Here is a 27500-nt window from a genome sequence, read left to right as displayed (position 1 = left end):
CAAATGCATAGTTATTGTTTTGGGAGATGATATTTTTTCCTTGTAAATCATCTCTCTGTTATGTATTGTTATATATGCTATTTTGAATGTATAATTGTAAGCATTTGATTTTATTCCTCTTAGTGGGATCTTGTGCTGGTGTCTGGGTGAGATGTTTAGGTGATCTCAAACTAAGTACACTGATAATGTGCTCTTGGAATCTACATTTGCTTCCTATTTGAACCAATTCCCCTTTGTCTTACTCTTTCCTCAAGTCCTTTTAATTTTACATCTAAAATCTTTTCACTATCCAATTTTCTTCTTTTTACTGGCGCTGATATGACCTAAATGTGTTGCAAGCGCCGTAAAAGCCTTAAAAACAAAACATTATTGAAGTACATCCCAGCTGTGATGAAATGGCGGATGATATTGATTTATGTTTACAAACAAATAGGGACGGGGGCTCAAAATTCATGTCATTTTTTTAGATGACGATCTTTTATATAGAGCAATATCCACTAAACGTGCTCAAAGCGCTTTACAAGGGGTCCCTAGCCAACAACAACACTTGACTTGTTGGACGTGACACGATGCCTATTATTAGGCGATATTGCATTTTTTTTCTGACAGAAACAACGCTGTTAACGGCCAGATACTCATTTTACACCTGAGTACGGTGAGAGAATGTGAGTAAAGAGCCTTTTCCAAGGACTCAACTAAGCGCCTGTCATACCTCAAGACCACATTGACGCATTTTGTTTTATTTTTGTTTTATATTTTTTTCCGGGGGAGGGAAGGGGGGGGGGGGTATTTGGGAGTTGTTGTTTTGTGTTAATGTTTGTGTTTGGTTGGTTTTATTATATATATATATTATTTGCTTGCAAAGTTGATTCAAGAAGAGCGAGTCAGACTACAGTAACGACACAAAATCAAACACACGAACTTTAAGTGAATGTTTACTTGACTGCACAGTGTGTATGTATGGGTGTGTATGTCTGTGTGTTTGTGCACGATCGTGTGTCTGAGTGCGCGTGCGCATAATTGTGCCTGCCATCCATAAAGAGACGCCAGAGTGAATTAATTACATGAGTATTACGTCATCATACTTTGTAATTTATGAATTGAATTGGCGATATCTCTCCTTTTTTTCATAATTTTAAGACTTATTAATTTGAATGACAATCCCTTAATAATAATAATTAAGCTTTTATATAGCGCAATATCCACTAAATGTGCTCAAAGTCCCTGGCCAACGGCAACATTTAACATTTAGGACAGGACATGACGCCTGTTAGGCGATGTTACCATTTTTTTCGGACAGAGACAACGCTGTAAACGGCCAGGTCACCCTTTGCTATCTAAGACATCTTTCGCGTCATACGCCCTAAAGTAAAGCATCTCATTCATAAATACCACGTGATCAGCTAACTTCCTGTTCTTGCTCTGACCTCTCACGGTGGGCAAGAGGTCATTTCCTGTGTTTTCTACCCTCCCCCCTCCCCCTATACCCGTTTTCCTTTTCCATGCTGCTTTCTATTTTTGTCATGAATTGAGATTGCTCAGTTACAGCAAGGATTTTCGCCTGGCCCCACTATTCCTGTTACACTATCGGTATATCAAGGCTCCACTGTATAGACTACACCAGCATAATCACTTTTTGAAAAGGTTGGTCACATTTTTCAAACGTAGCTGCTACTGCTGGGGTCTTTTAACAGAACAATCAGTATTATTTCCCCTGACCGTGCAATGTAAGACTATCTGTGATGGAAACGATGCGTCTCAGAGACGCTGCTCAATCCAATTGTATACAATTATCATTATTATTCGGGGTGGGGATCCTGACCTCCCATAGTGGGCAGGGAGGTACATGCTGTGTCTTCTATCCCCCCATACCCATTTTCCAATTGTTTCCTGTCGTTGTCTTGGAATGAGATTACTTAGTTTTGTCCTGGCCCTGGCCGGAGTTCCTTGGCTGGGCGGGAAACAGTCGATTGTATAGTTATAGTTTTGGGAGATATTTTTTTTCCTTGTAAATCATCTCTCTGTTATGCATTGTATTATGTTTAGTTTACATATTATATTATATGATTGGTAAACATTTGAGTGTATCCCTCTTAGTGGGACCTGTGCTTGTGTCTAGATGAGACTTTTAGGTGATCTCAAACTAAGTACTTTGACGGTGTGCTCTTGGAATCTACACCTGTTCCCTATTTGAACCAATTCCCCTTTGTCTTACCTTTTCTTGAGTGCTTTAATTGTAATTCTAGAACTTTTTACTATCCCATTTTCTTCCTTTTTACTGGCGTGATATGACCTTAAAGTGTTGCAAGCGCCGTAAAACCCTTAAAACCAAAAACAGACAATTATGATGAATATTCCTGGATGGCGTCTTTCGTTTCTTCCAGGAAGTGTCAGTTTCTACCAAGACCAACCCTGTCAACTACCGGCCGTGTCTGGAAATTAACGTATTTACACAGATTCTACCAATTCCAACCCTGTCAACTACCGGCCGTGTCTGGAAATTAACGTATACCAACTTAAACCAAAAACCTTATATATACCGGCCGTGCTCGTTTTTCAGAGTGTCAGATTCTACCAATTCCAACCCTGTCAACTACCGGCCGTGTCTGGAAATTAACGTATTTACACAGATTCTACCAAGACCAACCCTGTCAACTACCGGCCGTGTCTGGAAATTAACGTATTTACAAATTTGGCCACAAATCTCGTCCTTTAAATATTGATCGATTTAAATAACCCTCATGTTGGCAATTTTGCCCAGAAGTCGCTGAGAAGATGGGAACAACACGGAGAAAGGATCATCATGGCGTCCTTTGCAGGTGGATTGGACACACGCTTAGAATGAATGATTCCACTATAACAAAGAAAGTATTGGACTGGAACCCTCAGGCAGAAGATCAAGGGGAAGGCCACGAGGAACATGGAGAAGGATTAAAGATGCTGATATACAGAGAAGTGGTAAGACCTGGAATGAGATAAAAAATTTAGCTCAGGATAGAGAAGGATGGAAACTGTTTGTCTGTGGCCTATACCCTGACCCAGGGTGGAAAGGCAATGATGATGACGATGGCAACAACAACAACAACAACTCTTAAACCTGGGATTTCGCGACGTTCGATGTTTATGAGTTATTTTTGTTTGTTTTGTTTTTTTTTTTCTTTTCAAACGAGGGTCATTTCAAGTGATCGATATTTGAAGGACGAGTTTTCTGGCCCAAATTTTAAATACTGTTTTTCCAGAGTAGGGGAGGTAATTTGTTATATTTTGATGGCACAAAGGACACCAAGTGGTGATCTCCCTTGGTGTGCGGGACATAACTCTTGCTAGGTTTTGTTTGTTTTGTTTTTGTCAGAGGATTAAAATGAATAAGTTTTGAAACTAAATAAAGTAAAAAACGGGCAGATTCTATGGATTACGGGACGTAAAAGATGAGGATGGCGATCTTGATTGATTGACGACCAGCATTTATCATTTAGACTAGAAAATGAAATGCAATCACTCTGACACTAGAAGATCCATTACACAAGCTATTTATCCAGTCCCCCGAAAGAGTGGTTTTACACTTCCAATGAAATAGGAACCAGTCTTGTTACATCACAGTTTCGTTCCGTATTGAGGACAAGCGTTAATTTAGTTTTTTGATGGATTTTTTAAATGAGTTATTATTAGCGACATGTGTAGTTTGTATTTGGTTGGGGGTCCCAAACGCACAGTTGGTTGGTGGAGCACTCGCCAAGGGACCAGGATCGAACCCGGGTACAGTCACGATTTTTCTGACTCCCCCACTACCCCCTGTCCATCCCGAGATGATTGGGTTGCTGGGTCTGTTAGATCTGGCGGAAAGTACTTTGCCATAGACTAGCGTCCTATCCAATCGCTACTGTCCATTTCACGCCATGGAAATCGGGATAAACTCCAGCTCCATGGCTCTGAAAGATTACCAGGATGTATGTTTTTGGTCTTGTATTTGAGGTCCTTCTAATATCATGTTGCTGTTTATGATTGTGTATCAATAATCAATAATCCCTTTTGTGATGAAGTCGAGTTGGGAACTCTACGGACATTCTGCTGTGTAAACTAATGGCTTAACACAATATAATAAGGTGTGTGTGTGTGTGTGTGTGTGTGTGAATGAGAGAGAGAGACGGAGTGTATGTGAGAGTTAGACAGAAAGATATATATATATATATATATATATATATATAATATATTATAGAGAGAGAGAGAGAGAGAGGGGGGGGGGGAGGGAGAGAGATATCGAGAGGGGGAGATGGAGAGAGAGGGAAATGGAGAGAGAGAGAGAGTATGTAGGGAATCTTGAGGTGATCTCAAACAAGACAAATGGATAAAATATTCTCGGAATCCATTTCTGTTGCCAGAAGTTTCAGATCGTGATAGATTTTCACACGACATTTTGTGATTTTTGTAGATGCAATTTATATTCTAGTATTGCAGTAAATACCAAATTTAGCTCATTATTTAAAAAATAACGATATTATTATTTATTAAGTGCCTGTCTGCTCATCATTTTATTTAAGACAAATACGAATAGTATTATTACTATTATTATTGTTATTTTTATTATTACTACTACTGTTATTATTGTTATTATTATTATTATTATTAATATTATCATCATCATCATTATTGTTATGATCATTATCATTGAGATATTGTTATTATCATCATCATCATTATTGTCAAGATTACTATCATCATTATTATCATCATCGCCATCGTATCACATCACCATCATCATCCACTGTAAATTATCATTCTATTCTACAAACAAATTTATCGTTATAAATCCTGTACTCAATGGACTGTGAGGATTTCACGTGTTCGTTACTGATGAAATATTCATGCAAATAAATCTATTTTCTTACTTTTCTCCATCATGTGTGTTATTGTTTGATATTTGACCTTCGACCTTCCATCATGTGTGTTATTGTTTGATATTTGACCTTCGACCTTCCATCATGTGTGTTATTGTTGGACATTTGACCTTCGACCTTCCATCATGTGTGTTATTGTTTGACATTTGACCTTCGACCTTCCAAAGTTGACACCGGGTATCAGTGTTGCCATCTGTGTTCGTGTCAATGCAGTAACCAAAACCAATTGAGAGATTGTCTTCATTGACAATAGATATATTGTTACTGTTAACTGTAACTTTATAATAGTTTATAATCAAGCGAAGGAACTCCGTCACAGCAAATGTTCACATTGTATTTACTGGATCAGCTCCAATCTCGAAAACAATTAACGGGTTACGTGCCCCTTTTTGCCATATTTGAATCGGGTTGTCTCCCTTGCCCTTATGGAGACTAGCAGTCGACGATTTAGTTGATGTAGATTTGAAATCCCCGTCGCTGCTAAAATTCTATGAATGTTTCCTACATCACGTTCTCCTCATTTCTTGTTTACACTGTATATAGTTCAAAGGTCGAGTCTGTACTCTATCTCATCTTGAAAACAATTGCCAAGCAATATTGAGCGGGATCAGAGACCATAACGGTGACAACGATAGGCAAGGACAAGAACATACTGCAACATAAAAATGAGAGTACAACCCCCCCCCCCCCCCCTCAAAAAAAAACAAAAAAACAAACAAAAAACAAAAACCGCCAACCTTCTATTAAACCACTGAATGCGTCTGAATCGGTAATTTTGTTGCCTTCAGTATCAACTGAGATTTCTTTTTCAAATTGTGACGTGTGACGGATTAACCTAGAAATGCGCTTTATAAATCTGAATCTTTTTTTTTATTCAAGGGAAGCAACTCGATTCAATAGGGGGGAAAAGGGGCAGGTAACCTATCAAGGGAATTGGTCATAAAGGGAAGTAACCCACTAATTATATCCTTCACTAAAGGATTTATTATTGAAGATGAGTTGTTTCCCTTGAATATTATGAAATGAACTGAATGCTGGGTCATCTTCTTTCTTCACGGTTTGCGATACAATGCAATCCCCTCCATTTCACCACGACCACAACCACAAAATAAACACAATTTCACTTCATTTTCTTCCGGTGGCGCTCAATGGCGACGCTTGGTTTTTCATTGCTCTGTTGTTCATCAGTAAAAGTCTGTATTTTTGTGTTATTATCTGCCATCGTATTTTATATGGATCTATTATTTGTAATTGGAATACAGGTATGACTATATTTATGTGCAAGCGTGTATGTTCGTGTATGGCTGTGTCTGTAATGTAAATGTGTTGATGTTCAAACCATGAACCAAACTGAGCATTGTTTACCTCACATGAATTGCCTTTAATTTGGACAAAAAAGATTATTATTATCATCGTTTCCATCGATTTACCAAGCTCAATGCATCTCGCAATGATTCATTTAACTCACTCAACCCTAACACCGACTATATCCGTGGTTAACTCACTCAACCCTAACACCGACTATATCCGTAGTTAACTCACTCAACCCTAACACCGACTATATCCGTAGTTAACTCACTCAACCCTAACACCGACTATATCCGTAGTTAACTCACTCAACCCTAACACCGACTATATCCGTAGTTTAACTCACTCAACCCTAACACCGACTATATCCGTAGTTAACTCACTCAACCCTACCACCGACTATATCCGTAGTTAACTCACTCAACCCTAACACCGACTATATCCGTAGTTTAACTCACTCAACCCTAACACCGACTATATCCGTAGTTAACTCACTCAACCCTAACACGACTATATCCGTAGTTTAACTCACTCAACCCTACCACCGACTATATCCGTAGTTTAACTCACTCAACCCTAACACCGACTATATCCGTAGTTAACTCACTCAACCCTAACACCGACTATATCCGTAGTTTAACTCACTCAACCCTAACACCGACTATATCCGTAGTTAACTCACTCAACCCTAACACCGACTATATCCGTAGTTAACATCACCTAACCCTAACACACCGACTATATCCGTAGTTTAACTCACTCAACCCCAACACCGACTATATCCGTAGTTTACTCACTCAACCCTAACACCGACTATATCCGTAGTTAACTCACTCAACCCTAACACCGACTATATCCGTAGTTTAACTCACTCAACCCTAACACCGACTATATCCGTAGTTAACTCACTCAACCCTAACACCGACTATATCCGTAGTTAACTCACTCAACCCTAACACCGACTATATCCGTAGTTTAACTCACTCAACCCTAACACCGACTATATCCGTAGTTTACTCACTCAACCCTAACACCGACTATATCCGTAGTTTAACTCACTCAACCCTAACACCGACTATATCCGTAGTTAACTCACTCAACCCTAACACCGACTATATCCGTAGTTTAACTCACTCAACCCTAACACCGACTATATCCGTAGTTAACTCACTCAACCCTAACACCGACTATATCCGTAGTTAACTCACTCAACCCTAACACCGACTATATCCGTAGTTTAACTCACTCAACCCTAACACCGACTATATCCGTAGTTTAACTCACTCAACCCTAACACCGACTATATCCGTAGTTAACTCACTCAACCCTAACACCGACTATATCCGTCGTTAACTCACTCAACCCTAACACCGACTATATCCGTAGTTAACTCACTCAACCCTAACACCGACTATATCCGTAGTTAACTCACTCAACCCTAACACCGACTATATCCGTAGTTAACTCACTCAACCCTAACACCGACTATATCCGTAGTTTAACTCACTCAACCCTAACACCGACTATATCCGTAGTTTACTCACTCAACCCTAACACCGACTATATCCGTAGTTTAACTCACTCAACCCTAACACCGACTATATCCGTAGTTAACTCACTCAACCCTAACACCGACTATATCCGTAGTTAACTCACTCAACCCTAACACCGACTATATCCGTATTTAACTCACTCAACCCTAACACCGACTATATCCGTAGTTTAACTCACTCAACCCTAACACCGACTATATCCGTAGTTAACTCACTCAACCCTAACACCGACTATATCCGTCGTTAACTCACTCAACCCTAACACCGACTATATCCGTAGTTAACTCACTCAACCCTAACACCGACTATATCCGTAGTTTAACTCACTCAACCCTAACACCGACTATATCCGTAGTTAACTCACTCAACCCTAACACCGACTATATCCGTAGTTTAACCGGGTTACTTTTACCCCATGCCTATTTATTACATCATTTTTATGAGACAAATTATAGGCGTAAAATCAAAGCTAATGTTTTATAGTTAGCTATAGCATGTTAATGGTAGTTGAATAAAACCATCTATGTACATGCTCATTTTTAATACATTTCCAATTGTGAAAAGTAGCAAAAATCTCCTGGATTGAGCGAGTTAATCCTTCAGCGGTAACGAGGAACAATATTTCCAAATCAAACACTAGCACAAGCAGTTGCCTGTACTTTGTGTTTGTACAACTTACAATATTCATTTCTGCCTTTTAGTCTTAGACGGGTACCGGAGTCTAGTGGGGTAATGTGTGTAAAAAGTGTCTTGACCAAGGGTCCAGTTCTCCACGCCACCCTACAGCTGTACGATTGACCCACACAATCAATCTTCACTGTACGATTGACCCACACAATTATCACTGTACGATTGACCCACACAATTATCACTGTACGATTGACCCACACAATCATCACTGTACGATTGACCCACACAATCAATCATCACTGTACGATTGACCCACACAATTATCACTGTACGATTGACCCACACAATCAATCTTCACTGTACGATTGACCCACACAATTATCACTGTACGATTGACCCACACAATCATCACTGTACGATTGACCCACACAATCATCACTGTACGATTGACCCACACAATTATCACTGTACGATTGACCCACACAATCAATCATCACTGTACGATTGACCCACACAATCATCACTGTACGATTGACCCACACAATCATCACTGTACGATTGACCCACACAATCATCACTGTACGATTGACCCACACAATTATCACTGTACGATTGACCCACACAATTATCACTGTACGATTGACCCACACAATCAATCTTCACTGTACGATTGACCCACACAATCATCACTGTACGATTGACCCACACAATCTTCACTGTACGATTGACCCACACAATCATCACTGTACGATTGACCCACACAATCATCACTGTACGATTGACCTACACAATTATCACTGTACGATTGACCCACACAATTATCACTGTACGATTGACCTACACAATTATCACTGTACGATTGACCCACACAATTATCACTGTACGATTGACCCACACAATTATCACTGTACGATTGACCTACACAATTATCACTGTACGATTGACCCACACAATCAATCTTCACTGTACGATTGACCCACACAATCATCACTGTACGATTGACCCACACAATCAATCTTCACTGTACGATTGACCCACACAATTATCACTGTATGATTGACCCACACAATCAATCATCACTGTACGATTGACCCACACAATCATCACTGTACGATTGACCCAGACAATCATCACTGTACGATTGACCCACACAATCAATCTTCACTGTACGATTGACCCACACAATCAATCATCACTGTACGATTGACCCACACAATCATCACTGTAACGATTGACCCACACAATTATCACTGTACGATTGACCCACACAATCATCACTGTACGATTGACCCTCACAATTATCACTGTACGATTGACCCACACAATTATCACTGTACGATTGACCCACACAATTATCACTGTACGATTGACCCACACAATCATCACTGTACGAGTTGACACACAATCATCACTGTACGATTGACCCACACAATCAATCTTCACTGTACGATTGACCCACACAATCAATCATCACTGTACGATTGACCCACACAATTATCACTGTACGATTGACCCACACAATCATCACTGTACGATTGACCCACACAATTATCACTGTACGATTGACCCACACAATCATCACTGTACGATTGACCCACAACAATCATCACTGTACGATTGACCCACACAATCATCACTGTACGATTGACCCAACAATCTCACTGTACGATTGACCCACACAATTATCACTGTACGATTGACCCACACAATCATCACTGTACGATTGACCCACACAATCATCACTGTACGATTGACCCACACAATTATCACTGTACGATTGACCCACACAATCATCACATGTACGATTGACCCACACAATCATCACTGTACGATTGACCCACACCACATCATATCACTGTACGATTGACCCACACAATCATCACACTGCTAATCGATTGACCCACACATCATGCATTGACCCACACACACTGTACGATTGACCACACTCACACACATTACCACTCACTGTACGATTGACCCACCTACACGACGATTCCACACAATCATCACTGTACGATTGACCCCACACAATCATCACTGTACGATTGACCCACACAATATCACTGTACGATTGACCACACAACTCACGTCTGACCACACATATCACTGTACGATTGACCCACACAATCAATCATGTCATGCAAATACGTATTGACCCACACAATTATCACTGTAAAATCGTATTGACCCACACAATTCATGTACGATACCACACAATTCACTGTACGATTGACCCACACAATCAATCATCACATGTACGATTGAACCCACACAATCATCACTGTACGATATGACCCACACAATCATCACTGTACGATTGACCCACACAATCATCACACTGTACCCAACATACACTGTACGATTGACCCACATCATCACGTACATTGACCCACACAATTATCACTGTACGATTGACCCACACAATCATCTCACTGTACGATTGACCCACACAATCAATCTTCACTGTACGATTGACCCACATCATCACTGTAGATTGACCCCACAATCATCACTGTACGATTGACCCACACAATATCATTCACTGTACGATTGACCCACACAATCAATCATCACTGTACGATTGACCCACACAATTATCACTGTACGATTGACCCACACAATTATCACTGTATGATTGACCCACACAATTATCACTGTATGATTGACCCACACAATCATCACTGTACGATTGACCCAACAATCACACTGTACGATTGACCCACACAATATCACTGTAACGATTGACCCACACAATTATCACTGTACGATTGACCCACACAATTCATTCACATATATGAGATTGACCCACACAATCATCCACTGTAACGATTGACCCACACAATATCACTGTATGATTGACCCACACAATCATCACTGTACGATTGACCCACACAATTATCACTGTAAACGATTGACCCACACAATTATCACTGTACGATTGACCCACACAATTATCACTGTACGATTGACCCAGACAATCAATCCACTGTACGATTGACCCACACAATCATCACTGTACGATTGACCTACACAATTATCACTGTACGATTGACCCACACAATCATCACTGTACGATTGACCCACACAATTATCACTGTACGATTGACCCACACAATCAATCTTCACTGTACGATTGACCCACACAATTATCACTGTACGATTGACCCACACAATCAATCTTCACTGTACGATTGACCCACACAATCATCACTGTACGATTGACCCACACAATCATCACTGTACGATTGACCCACACAATTATCACTGTACGATTGACCCACACAATTATCACTGTACGATTGACCCAGACAATCATCACTGTACGATTGACCCACACAATCATCACTGTACGATTGACCCACACAATCATCACTGTACGATTGACCCACACAATTATCACTGTACGATTGACCCACACAATTATCACTGTACGATTGACCCAGACAATCATCACTGTACGATTGACCCACACAATCATCACTGTACGATTGACCCACACAATTATCACTATCCCCATTACACGTTTGGTTTGTTTTTGTTTGGGGGTTTTACTGGACTTGATAGGTTATTTCAGCGCTAGGAATAATAGCAGAGGCTCCTACTCCCAATAGCCCCAAAGAGGAATCATAGTACATAAAAATCGGAATTTGAGACCAAAAAGCGGAATCAACTCACTAATATTAACTACGACATGATTGCTGCAGATAATGTCATAGACAATCCAAAGTCCTCAAATTACAATATGTCTACAAAACTGCAGATTGTTGTAAAGACTAAAAAGGGGGTCTAATAATAATGGCGGATACAGGCCCTGGCAGTCTCAGAGCAAATCATTGAATGGTTCGGTTTAATCTTGTCAGGAAATCCCTCCCCCCCACCCCCAAACACACACCTGGTGGCTAACATTTTAAAAATTATTTTTTCGGAATTTGATGAAAAAGCGGAATAGACCTTTGCCTTTAATTATAGAATGTTGCGTGCAGATAGAGCCTGTATAGACAAACCCAGTTTGTAAGAATTGTCAATAAAGCGAATAACCTGCAGATTAGTTGTAAAACAGAAGGGGAGCCTCTGTAATAGGTACGGAAAACCCACGTTTTAGAATTTACAAAAGAAGTTCTGTAATAGTCGGAAAACCCACGTTAATTTAAATTGTTGTCGAATAGCAAAGGTAGTTGTAATAGCGGAACCCTTGATTATAGAATTGTTGTCGAATAAAGCAGAAGGGTAGGAGCCTCTGTAATAGGTACGGAAAACCCACGTTTAGATTATAGAATTGTTGTCTTTAAGTTGCGTTCAATAGGTACAACATTTTTTTCCCCTTGATTAACATGGTACAAAAATTATTAAAATTGGTTAAAAATGTTAAAAGTAGTGCTATTTCGAAATTTGAAGATGATGAGGGAGGGAAAATTGGATAGTAAAAACATTCTAGATCTACAATTAAAAGGACTGGAGGAAAAAGTAAGACAATGGGGAATTTGTTCAAATAGGGAACAGATGTAGATTCCAAGAGCACCCTATCAGTGTAATTGGTTTGAGATCACCTAAAAGTCTCTTCCAGACACCAACACAAGATCCCACTAAGAGGAATACACTCAAATGTTTACAAATCATATGTTTAAATAAATAAATAACAGTAAATAACAGAGAGATGGTTTACAAGGGGAAAAATATCATTTCCCAAAACTATAACTATACATTCGACTGTTTCCCTCTCAGCTAAGGACTCCGACCAGGATCAGGACAAAACTAAGTAATCTCATTCTACGACAAAGACAGAAAGCAATTGGAAAACAGATACAGGGGGATAGAAGACACAGCAAGTACCTCCCTGCCCACTATGGGAGGTCAGGAACCCCACCAGATATAGGGGGATAGAAGACACAGCAAGTACCTCCCTGCCCACTATGGGAGGTCAGGAACCCCACCCAGATATAGGGGGATAGAAGACACAGCAAGGATCTCCCTGCCCACTATGGGAAGTCGGGAACCAAGACCTGAAAAATAAAAAAAGACGAGCAATCTCGACCCAGAACAAAGACAAAGTAAAACAGGAAGGGAAAACAGATATGGGGGGTGGGGGGGGGGGACAAAAGGCACATCGGCAAGTGACCTTCAACATCTCATGGAAGGTCAGAAAATCTAATCCATTTTCTTGGCTAAATTTGGCCTCAAAAACAATCTGTACACGCGGATTAATTCCATCAAAATGGCAAATTTGTAAACTGCGTTCATGGCAGGTAGACAATCTTGAGTGCATTTTCTGGTTTGGTTCATCAGATACACTAGTCTTGTACTGCGGTTAATTGCCATATAAATGTGCACATTTGTAAACTGGTTTCGGTTTCATTGCCAGGTATGACACTTGTGAGTGCATTTGTAAACTGGTTTCGGTTTCATTGCCAGGTATGACACTTGTGAGTGCATTTGTAAACTGGTTTCGGTTTCATTGCCAGGTATGACACTTGTGAGTGCATTTGTAAACTGGTTTCGGTTTCATTGCCAGGTATGACACTTGTGAGTGCATTTGTAAACTGGTTTCAGTTTCATTGCCAGGTATGACACTTGTGAGTGCATTTGTAAACTGGTTTCGGTTTCATTGCCAGGTATGACACTTGTGAGTGCATTTGTAAACTGGTTTCAGGTTTCATTGCCAGGTATGACACTTGTGAGTGCATTTGTAAACTGGTTTCGGTTTCATTGCCAGGTATGACACTTGTGAGTGCATTTGTAAACTGGTTTCAGTTTCATTGCCAGGTATGACACTTGTGAGTGCATTTGTAAACTGGTTTCAGTTTCATTGCCAGGTATGACACTTGTGAGTGCATTTGTAAACTGGTTTCGTTTCATTGCCAGGTATGACACTTGTGAGTGCATTTGTAAACTGGTTTCAGTTTCATTGCCAGGTATGACACTTGTGAGTGCATTTGTAAACTGGTTTCAGTTTCATTGCCAGGTATGACACTTGTGAGTCATTTATTTGCAGATCTGATAGGAGGCAGCGTGGCTCAGCGGTACGGTCTTGCTTCATACCCGAAAAGTACCGAGTTCGATCACCCGCCGCTGCGCTGAAGTCACCTCGCCTTAGCTCAATTTGCGGCGATGCACTGCGGCTGACGCCTGGGTTATTCCAGTCTTCCCTTAGAATAGACCCTGGAGACAAATTTTCCCTATGGGATGAATAAAGGGAATTTTATTTTATTGATAACCCAATTCGTTATGGGCTTGTTGTTGTAATGGGAATCTAAAAAAAAATGACGCAAAATCTTGTCCATGACAACAATGTTAAACATAGGCCCATAACTGTTTTTGAATGTCAGACCTGCATATATGTACACATGGGTATGACAAAATCACTGGATTAACAAATATTTCAACAAATGGACAACAATTTTTATTTTCAGTAAAAGGGAAAAAAAATAAATAATTTCATCATTCCTTCCAGACTGGCCAGATTCTAAAGATAAATTTTTTCAATTGGGTCCAGCGAGTTCCAGTGGCGAATTAACCGGAGTTCATATTATGAGTGAGAAAAAACCTTGAAACGTGTTTAAATTCCCATTTATGTGAACTTTGAAGAGATATGATAACTCTAAGTATCCCTTAAATTCCAAGATTCAGTATTTCAAGTTAAATAGTGGTGACCAGATTGGACCAATCACAGACTATAAAGGGCGGTATTGTTATAAGAAACAGAAAAATCCTTGAAACAAAATGGCAAATTGATATTTCGTGTTGCAAAAGTCAGAAGGTTATTCCTCAATGGATTGGTCCATAGCAGACATTGAGAGACTGGGACAGGGAGAGGCAAGGAAGGGATTGGTAAAGCTCAGTACAACAGGAATTTACAATGATAGATAAATGCACACTACAAGCTACGTGAAATAAAATGTCATTAAAGTCAATAAATTGTATCATCTTATCATCTTTTACAAATTTCTTGACCTGTACAATAAAATTAATTTTGTGTTAATCTGTACCACTCAAAACCACCCTAATTACTTACAGTACAAAACCAAAGCAAATTCTTTCTCATTTTTATTCTTTCCCATAAAACAGACAAAGAATTGATGATGATGACAGCATGGACAATTCGAGTGAAAGCAATATTTGCATATCCTGTGCTGATGGCGACAAAAAGTGAAAAAGGAGGAAAGACTTGAACGACTGCCTTTGGGCCCTATCATTACTGCACTAACCACAACCCCCCCCCCACACACACACACACTTTTACAGCATTTGAGATGATACACTATCGTTGGTACTCACCCCCCCCCCCCACCCCACACCCCCCCCCCCCCTTTTACAGCATTTGAGATGATACACTATCGTTGGTACTCACCCCCCCCCCCCCTTTTACAGCATTTGAGATGATACACTATCGTTGGTACTCACCCCCCCCCCCCCACTTTTACAGCATTTGAGATGATACACTATCGTTGGTACTCACCCCCCCCCCCACCACACACTTTTACATACAGCATTTGAGATGATACACTATCGTTGGTACTCACCCCCCCCCCCCCCCCCACTTTTACAGCATTTGAGATGATACACTGTCGTTGGTACTCACCCCCCCCCCCCCCCCCCCCCACTTTTACAGCATTTGAGATGATACACTATCGTTGGTACTCTAGCTAACTTGTGGAGAGTTGGAAACTGTCACCTATTTGTTCCAGCACACGTCCAAGTTTCAATGACAGTATATTTGATCAGGGAAAATGTCAAAGGTAAATTCCAAAATTGCAGATTTCTGCGCATCCGAAGAAAACCATCGTCACTGCTTAAAGTTGATGACAAAATGTACTCCAATCTCATGTAAAGTCTAAATCAGTGATTGTCATCTTTTTTAAATCGTACACAGGACACCCCAGTCATCACAACATACTGAAATTGCATCGACATTAATGGGGGAGGGGGGGGGGGGGGTAAATATGACATCAACAATCCACTCATCGTGTATCCATTCCATAGACTGTATGAGATGTTGGCGCTATACAAGTGAGCAGTAGTATTATTATTACATTATATGAAATTGCTTTTTTTTTTTTTGTCGAGTGACTATATCGTTTTACGCCGTAATGTAGTACACACCCCCAGGACAGCCCATCAAAGTGGTGCGTCCTTTAACAAATTTGGTGCATCCAGGGCTGTACAATACACCTGGCTGAAAAGCGCTGGTCTACATAACTTCAAGCACAAAAACAACATGTAAAAATGACACTGAACAAGTCTCTGACATTTGCATCTGGCTGGATTTGCCCAAGGGTGCAAGTGAGTCTGGGAAGATTTTTTAAAAAAATGAGATCCATTTCCAACAAATTCAAAATGCCTGAAACTCACTTTGCAATGCGACCGACTGCCTCAACACATTATATATCTTGTGGTGATCAAAAAACAAAACAAAAAACCAAAACTTTAAAACCTTGAGCTTGAAGAGAACGCAATATCCACTAAACGTGCTCAAAGCGCTTTACAATGGGTCCCAAACCAACATCAACACTTATAATATGTAGGACGAGACATGATGCCTGTTAGGCTATTTTACAAAAAAATTTTGGACAAAGACAATGCTGTTAATGGCCAGGTACTCATTATACTCCTGTGTACGGTGAGAGAATGCGAGTAAAAAGCCTTTTCCAAAGACTCAACTATGCACCGCTCTGAGTGGGACTCGAACCCAGAACCTTCCGATCCGAAGGCGAAAGTCATACTACAAGACAAAAATAGCTGGAAAGTTGCCGGAAGGAAATTACAATCCATTTCCTGATGACACAACTCTTGTTTTTGTTTTTGTTTTTAAGGGTTTTACGGCGCTTGCAACACATTAAGGTCATATAAGCGCCAGTAAAAAGGAAGAAAATGGGAAAGTAAAAAGTTCTAGAATTACAATTAAAGCACAAAAGAAAAGGTGAGACAAAGGGGAATTGGTTCAAATAGGGAACAGTGTAGATTCCAAGAGCACACCGTCAAAGTACTTAGTTTGAGATCACCCAAAAGTCTCATCCAGACACAAGCACAGCCCGAACTAAGAGGAACACACTCAAATGCTTACAAATCATATAATATAATATGTAAACTAAACATAATACAATGCATAACCGAGAGATGATTTACAAGGAAAAAAATATCACCTCCCAAAACAATAACTATGCATTTGACTGTTTCCCTCCCAGCCAGGACTCTGACCAGGGCCAGGAAAAAAAACCAAGCAATCTCATTCCAAGACAAAGACAGAAAGCATGTTGGAAAATAGATATATGCGGATAGAAGACACAGTATGTACCTCCCTGCCCGCTATGGGAGGTCAGGATCCCCACCCAGACACAACTCTTGCATCCATGAGAATGCCACAATATAGTTGATACTTTGTCCACACTCATTCAACCCTTGAAAAAGCCACGATACCCACTATAAATTTCAATGCCAGATTACAAGTTTTTGTTCTATTTGTCATTATTTAACCCGGAGAAGCCAAAGAAAACAACAACCTTCAGAGTTTCCAAAAAATTAAAATTATAATAGTAATAATAATAATAATAATAATAATAATAAAATAATAATAATAATAATAATAATAATAATAATAATAATAATAATAATAATAAAATAATAATAATAATAATAATAATAATAATAATAATAATAATAATAATAATAATAATAAAATAATAATAATAAAAAAATAATAATAACAATAATAATAATAATAATAATAATATAATAATAATAATAATAATAATAACAATAATAATAATAATAATAATAATAATAATAACAATAATAATAATAATAACAAAAACAACAATAACAATGGGATTGCGTTCATGGAGTCTCCATCATGTGTCATGCTGGGATGTTGGAAGGAATCAATTGTCTCATTTATTTCTTCTGAGCCTCTCCACGTGAAAACACCTCGGGCACGTCAATGTCTGTGGGAAGTTTTTCCGACAGGTCAGAGTCCATGGCTAGTCTTTTGCCCTGGGAACGCATGAAACATTCAAAATGACTAACGGTGGTGGTGGTGATGGTGGTGGTGGTAGTGGTGATGTTGGTGGTAGTGGTGGTGGTGGTGGTGGTGGTGGTAGTGGTGGTGGTAGTGATGGTGGTGGTGGTGGTGATGGTGGTGGTGGTGATAGTGATGGTGGTGGTGGTGGTGATGGTGGTGGTGATGGTGGTGGTGATGATGATGATATTGATGATAGTGGTGGTGGTGGTGGTGTGGTGATGGCAATGATGATGATGACATTGATGATGTGTGTGTGTGTGTGTTTGTGTGTTTGTGAAAGATGTCTTGGTAGAAAATACAATGAAGTGTTCTAGTGCAATAATATTTTGAAGGCTAATTCACTGTTGCCAGATGTAGTTTTTGTGTGTAAAAAGATAACTCGCTTTTTTTCTGATATGTGTTTAGTTCAATTGTCACCCATGTGAAAAAAAAGCCCACACATTTGGCGCGGCACCTTATAAGAGTGTGCACAGTGGACCCTATTATAGCAGGGGGCGTCATTTGATGTTATGTGATGATGATGATGATGATGATGATGATGAAGATGATGATGGTGGTGGTGTTGACGATAATGATATTGATGATGATATATTCCTAAAAGCCCTGGAAAAAAAAGCTAGTAATTTTATTTTATTTTTAAAAAATTTAAATAATAGCATAACTGGTAACTCGCGGAAACTTAAAATCTCATTCTTGACAATACTGCCATTTTATTGAAGAATTATTTAGTTATTTTGTTACCATAGCATATAGCGTGGGTTTTAAAACAACGGCAGAATAAAGTTTACAGCATCATGACAATCACCAACCTCCAAAAAAATTTTAGCAAACTCCTCGGCAGCAGGTAAGGAGCTGAACATGACCTTAAAGTGTTGCCTTACAGGCTCGTCAGTGGCAAAATCCAATGGCTTCCATTCACAGCCCTTGACCTTTCGGTCCCTGAGTCACGACAATTCGTACAACATAGAGTTATATATAGTCAAACAAAGGTCATAAATCAATCAATACAGTAAAGGAAAAAAGGAACTAGTTTTTTTTAATGAATCTATAAACCCGATAACAATTTTCGTTGTGGGGGAAAATTAAATAAATTAATAAATAAATAAATATATAAATTAAAAAAAAAAAACAACCCAACGCTTTGAGCTGAGAGCCAGCACGAGGCTAAATTCTAACACTAATTGAAAAACTAAATACATGAAGGGAACTATGTATAACTATGCTTAACACATTTTGGTCCAGGTAAATTTCGTTCATTTTTTTTGTTTAACATGTCCCCCTATGATCAAATTGGTGAAAATTTATGAATGTTTCTGTGAAGGACTGTACAGATATAATGCAGTTGTTGCTGCTCCAAGCTTGAAGAGGGAAATAACAATGAAAAATAAAAACTAACCAGATTTCAAGTTAACTCTCTCCTTACCAGCCATTTTTAGATCCTTCCCCCCCCACCCCCCCCCCCTCACCCCACCCATCTAACACAAAAAATAGGATTTGTCTTACTCAACCAGAAAAGCAACAAGTACAATCTAGACATACAACAAGTACAATCTATACATACAAGTACAATCTATACATACAAGTACAATCTATACATACAAGTACAATCTATACATACAACAAGTATAATCTATACATACAACAAGTACAATCTATACATACAAGTACAATCTATACATATAACAAGTACAATCTAAACATACAAGTACAATCTATACATACAAGTACAATCTATACATACAAGTACAATCTATACATACAAGTACAATCTATACATACAAGTACAATCTATACATACAAGTACAATCCATACATACAAGTACAATCTATACATACAAGTACAATCTATACATACAACAAGTACAATATATACATACAAGTACAATCTATACATACAAGTACAATCTATACATACAACAAGTACAATCTAACATACAACAAGTACAATCTAACATACAACAAGTACAATCTATACATACAAGTACAACTATATACAACAAGTACAATCTATACATACAACAAGTACAATCTAACATACAACAAGTACAATCTAAACAACAACAGACAATCTATACATACAAGTACAATCTATACATACAACAAGTACAATCTATACATACAACAAGTACAATCTAATACATACAACATACAATCATACATACAACAAGTACAATCTAACATACAACAAGTACAATCTAAACATACAACAATACAATCTAACTACAAGTACAATCTATACAACAACAATCAATCATAAACAAGTACAATCATACATACAACAAGTACAATCTAACATACAACAAGTACAATCTATACATACAAGTACAATCTATACATACAAGTACAATCTAAACATACAACAAGTACAATCAAACATACAAGTACAATCTAAACATAAAGTAATTTAAAATACAAGCTCTTCACACCAAGTAATTATACATACAAAAGAAATAAAAAAATACAATTATAATACAATACAATCTACAACAACAAGAAACTAATACAAGAAACTAACATAGTTGTTTTGTTCAAAGTTCAATCGGCTTGAACACATAAAGTTATCCGCAAAAGAAGGCAATAAAGAAAATAAGAATTACAACACCAAGAAAAAGTAAATAGGAATGAACAATAGGACAAGAGATTCAAGAATAATTACTTTATATACTAAATCTCACGCAGCACAGCCCAACAGGGAAGATCAAGACAACTATAATTATTAACTCAACATTAATAAACAATGCAAACGGAGTGATTTACAAAGAAATAATCATCTCCCAACTATATACACAGATTTTCTCCCACAAGAGCCAATCAGACAAAACTAAGTAACTCTAAACAAACAGGAAACAATTGGAAACGTAGGAAAAAAACACAGTACCTCCTCCCATAACAGATCCCCGATCTAACATACATACAAGTACAATCTAACAACAACAATCAACTAAACATACAATACAATCATACAACAAGTACAATTAACATACAACAAGTACAATCTATACATACAACAAGTACAATCTATACATACAACAAGTACAATCTAAACATACAAAAGTACAATCTAACATACAAGTACAATCTATACATACAACAAGTACAATCTAAATACAACAAGTACAATCTATACATACAACAATACAATCTATACATACAACAAGTACAATCTAACATACAACAAGTACAATCTAAAACAACAAGTACAATTCATACAAGTACAATCTATACATACAACAAGTACAATCTATACATACAAGTACAATCAACATACAAGTACAATCTATACAAACAAGTACAATCATACAACAAGTACAATCATACATACAAGTACAATCTATACATACAACAAGTACAATCTATACAACAACAGTACAATCACTAACAAAGTACAATCTATACATAACAATACAATAGACATACAACAGTACAATCTAAACAACAGTCAATCTATACAAGTACAATCTATACATAAACAAGTAATCTTACATACAACATACACAAACATACACATCAATTAATACAACAGTACAATCTATCCAACAGTACAATCTACAAAACAAGTCATTATCAACAACAAGTAATCTAACATCATACATTATACATACAACAACAATCTAGACTACACAGACATCTAACATACAACAATACATCTAACAGTACAATCTAACACAACATCATATACTAAAGTACAATCTATAATACAACAGACAATTATATACACAAGTACAATCATACACAAGTACAATTTACAATAATCAAACAAAAGTCATATAACAGTCAATTACTAAAGTACATCACTACACAAGTACAATTAACAACAAAATCAACTTATACAAAATAAATACATACAACAAGACAATTTAATACATAAATTAATACAACAAGTCAATTAAACATAAGTACAATAAATGTTTTTTGTTTTAAGGTTACGGCGCTTGCAACATTAGTTATACGCAGTAAAGAAGAAAATGGGATAAAGTAAGAATACATTAAGCACCCAGAAAAGTAAGACAGGAACTGGGAAATAGGGTCATGTAGATTCCAGACATACCACATGTACTAGTTTGAGATCTAAGTTCACAACAGCCGGTCCAACTAAGAGGATACATCAAAGTTTCCATCATATATGTATTGTAATAATAATATAAATGCATAAGAGAGAGATTTAAAGAATAATTCATCCAAAATATAACTAACATTCGACTTTTCCTTCCACAAGACTCGCGGATCAGACAAAAAGTATTATCAAGACAATGACAGAAACATTGGAAGGTTGGGAAGAGAAACTGTACCTCCGCCCAGGAGGTCAGACCCACCAAATCTATAACTACAAGTACAATTAACATACAACAAGTACAATCAACATAAACAAGTACAATTATACATACAAGCAATCTTACAACAAGTACAATCTAACATACACAGTATCTATATACACATACAATAAAAACATACATCTAGACATAAAGTACATCTAACATCACAGTCAACTAACTCAACAAGTACAATTATCAACAGTCAATTTTACAACGACAATTATACATACATACATTAACATACAACAGTCACTTAATAACAAGTACAATCTAATACACAAGTACTCTTAAATCCTAAACATCAACAATACATCTACATACAACAGTACAATTAACATCAACAATAATCTATACATACAAGAAATCATACAAGTACATCTTAATACAAGACACAACATAAAAAAAAAAAATCTATACATACAACAAGTACAATATATACATACAACAAGTACAATCTAGACATACAAGTACAATCTATACATACAACAAGTACAATCTAGACATACAACAAGTACAATCTAAACATACAACAAGTACAATCTAGACATACAAGTACAATCTATACATACAACAAGTACACTCTAAACATACAACAAGTACAATCTAAACATACAACAAGTACAATCTATAATACAACAAGTACAATCTATACATACAACAAGTACAATCTATACATACAACAAGTACAATCTATACATACAACAAGTACAATCTATACATACAAGTACAATCTATACATACAACAAGTACATCTAGACATACAACAAGTACAATCTAAACATACAACAAGTACAATCTATACATACAAGTACAATCTTAATACAACAAGTACAATCATACATACAAGTACAATCTATACATACAAACAAGTACAATCTATACATACAACAAGTACAATCTATACATACAACAAGTACAATCTAAACATACAAGTACAATCTAAACATACAACAAGTACAATCTATACATACAAGTACAATCTAAACATACAAGTACAATCTATACATACATACAAGTACAATCTATACATACAACAAGTACAATCTAAACATACAAGTACAATCTAAACATACAACAAGTACAATCTATACATACAAGTACAATCTATACATACAACAAGTACAATCTAAACATACAAGTACAATCTATACATATGTTTTGTTTTGTTTTAAGGGTTTTACGCGCTTGCAACACATTTAGGTATATCAGCGCCAGTAAAAAGGAAGAAAATGGGATAGTAAAAAGTTATAGAATTACAATTAAAGCACCCAAGAAAAAGTAAGACATAGGGGAACTGGGAACAAATAGGGATCAGATGTAGATTCCAAGAGCATACCACCATGACTTAGTTTGAGATCACCTAAAAGTTCATCCAGACACAAGCACAGGTCCCAACTAAGAGGAATACACTCAAATGTTTACCAACATATAATGTAATATGTAAACTCAACATTAATATACAATGCATAACAGAGAGATGATTTACAAGGAAAATAATATCATCTCCAAAACTAACTATACATTCGACTGTTTCCCTCCCAGCCAAGGAGCTCCGGCAAGGATCAGACAAAACTAAGTAATCTCATTCCAAGACAATGACAGGAAACAATGGGAAACGGGTATGGGGGATAGAAGAAACAGCATGTACCTCCCTGCCCACTATGGGAGGTCAGGATCCCACCCAGAATCTATACATACATACAAGTACAATCTAACATACAACAAGTACAATCTAAACATACAACAAGTACAATCTATACATACAGTACAATCTATACATACAACAAGTACAATCTATACATCAACAAGTACAATCTATAATACATACAAGTACAATCTAAACATACAACAAGTACAATCTAGACATACAAGTACAATCTATACATACAACAAGTACACTCTAAACATACAACAAGTACAATCTAAACATACAACAAGTACACTCTAAACATACAACAAGTACAATCTATACATACAACAAGTACAATCTATACATACAACAAGTACAATCTATACATACAACAAGTACAATCTATACATACAACAAGTACAATCTATACATACAAGTACAATCTAAACATACAACAAGTACAATCTATACATACAACAAGTACAATCTAAACATACAACAAGTACAATCTATACATACAAGTACAATCTATACATACAAGTACAATCTATACATACAACAAGTACAATCTATACATACAACAAGTACAATCTATACATACAACAAGTACAATCTATACATACAACAAGTACAATCTATACATACAACAAGTACAATCTATACATACAACAAGTACAATCTATACATACAAGTACAATCTATACATACAACAAGTACAATCTAAACATACAACAAGTACAATCTATACATACAACAAGTACAATCTATACATACAACAAGTACAACTAATACAATACAACAAGTACAATCTATACATACAAGTACAATCTATACATACAACAAGTACAATCTATACATACAACAAGTACAATCTATACATACAAGTACAATCTATACATACAACAAGTACAATCTATACATACAACAAGTACAATTTATACATACAACAAGTACAATCTATACATACAACAAGTACAATCTATACATACAACAAGTACAATCTATACATACAACAAGTACAATCTATACATACAACAAGTACAATCTATACATACAACAAGTACAATCTATACATACAACAAGTACAATCTAAACATACAACAAGTACAATCTATACATACAAGTACAATCTATACATACAAGTACAATCTATACATACAACAAGTACAATCTATACATACAAGTACAATCTATACATACAAGTACAATCTATACATACAACAAGTACAATCTATACATACAACAAGTACAATCTATACATACAAGTACAATCTATACATACAAGTACAATCTATACATACAACAAGTACAATCTATACATACAAGTACAATCTATACATACAAGTACAATCTATACATACAACAAGTACAATCTATACATACAACAAGTACAATCTATACATACACGTACAATCTATACATACAACAAGTACAATCTAAACATACAACAAGTACAATCTAAACATACAACAAGTACAATCTAGACATACAAGTACAATCTATACATACAACAAGTACACTCTAAACATACAACAAGTACAATCTATACATACAAGTACAATCTATACATACAAGTACAATCTATACATACAACAAGTACAATCTATACATACAAGTACAATCTATACATACAACAAGTACAATCTATACATACAACAAGTACAATCTAAACATACAACAAGTACAATCTAAACATACAACAAGTACAATCTATACATACAACAAGTACAATCTAAACATACAACAAGTACAATCTAGACATACAACAAGTACAATCTATACATACAACAAGTACAATCTATACATACAACAAGTACAATCTATACATACAACAAGTACAATCTATACATACAACAAGTACAATCTATACATACAACAAGTACAATCTAACATACAACAAGTACAATCTATACATACAACAAGTACAATCTATACATACAACAAGTACAATCTATACATACAACAAGTACAATCTAAACATACAACAAGTACAATCTAAACATACAACAAGTACAATCTATACATACAACAAGTACAATCTATACATACAACAAGTACAATCTATACATACAACAAGTACAATCTATACATACAACAAGTACAATCTATACATACAACAAGTACAATCTAAACATACAACAAGTACAATCTATACATACAACAAGTACAATCTATACATACAACAAGTACAATCTATACATACAACAAGTACAATCTATACATACAACAAGTACAATCTATACATACAACAAGTACAATCTATACATACAACAAGTACAATCTATACATACAACAAGTACAATCTAACATACAACAAGTACAATCTATACATACAACAAGTACAATCTATACATACAACAAGTACAATCTAACATACAACAAGTACAATCTAATACATACAACAAGTACAATCTATACATACAACAAGTACAATCTATACATACAACAAGTACAATCTATACATACAACAAGTACAATCTATACATAACAACAAGTACAATCTATACATACAACAAGTACAATCTATACATACAACAAGTAAAACAATACAATACAACAAGTACAATCTATACATACAAGTACAATCTATACATACAACAAGTACAATCTATACATACAAGTACAATCTATACATACAACAAGTACAATCTATACATACAAGTACAATCTATACATACAACAAGTACAATCTATACATCAAGTACATCTATACATACAAGTACAATCATACATACAAGTACAATCTAAACATACAACAAGTACAATCATACATACAAGTACAATCTAACATACAAGTACAATCTAAACATACAACAATACAATCTATACATACAACAAGTACAATCTATACATACAAGTACAATCTATACATACAAGTACAATCTATACATACAACAAGTACAATCTAAACATACAACAAGTACAATCTAAACATACAGTAAAATGAGTTCTACAACTCATGTCTCAAGTCTTTATAGCTATATATGTATATATATATATATATATAAATTTTGTGCATTGTTGTGCTAACAAAGGGTTTGTACCCTAAATGTCCATTGTCGTTCCTATACAAAGCCTCTCCTTTTTCACTCTTTCGTTAGTATATATATATATATATATATATTTATGAGTGTTGGTGGGTACTCGTAGGTACGAAAG

At 36.5% G+C, this 27500-nt stretch overlaps 1 protein-coding gene across 1 annotated transcript in view; it reads right to left on the bottom strand.

The window, feature by feature from the left end:
• Positions 1-18192: 18192 nt before the first annotated feature.
• LOC144955870 (E3 SUMO-protein ligase RanBP2-like) overlaps positions 18193-27500 on the bottom strand; it is a 159830-nt gene continuing 150522 nt past the window's right edge. The window contains 2 exon segments of the mRNA XM_078886100.1: positions 18193-18370; positions 19208-19337. Of these exon segments, the coding sequence (XP_078742226.1) occupies positions 18272-18370; positions 19208-19337 (229 nt within the window). The 3' untranslated portion in view covers positions 18193-18271.

This window comes from Berghia stephanieae, chromosome 10 (assembly GCF_034508935.2).
Source record: "Berghia stephanieae isolate SIO BIC M18660-M18661 chromosome 10, UCSD_Bste_1.3, whole genome shotgun sequence".
Taxonomy (NCBI): domain Eukaryota; kingdom Metazoa; phylum Mollusca; class Gastropoda; order Nudibranchia; family Aeolidiidae; genus Berghia; species Berghia stephanieae.
The sequence above is the reverse complement of the archived record's forward strand: the minus strand, read 5'-3'. Positions and strand labels throughout refer to the sequence as shown.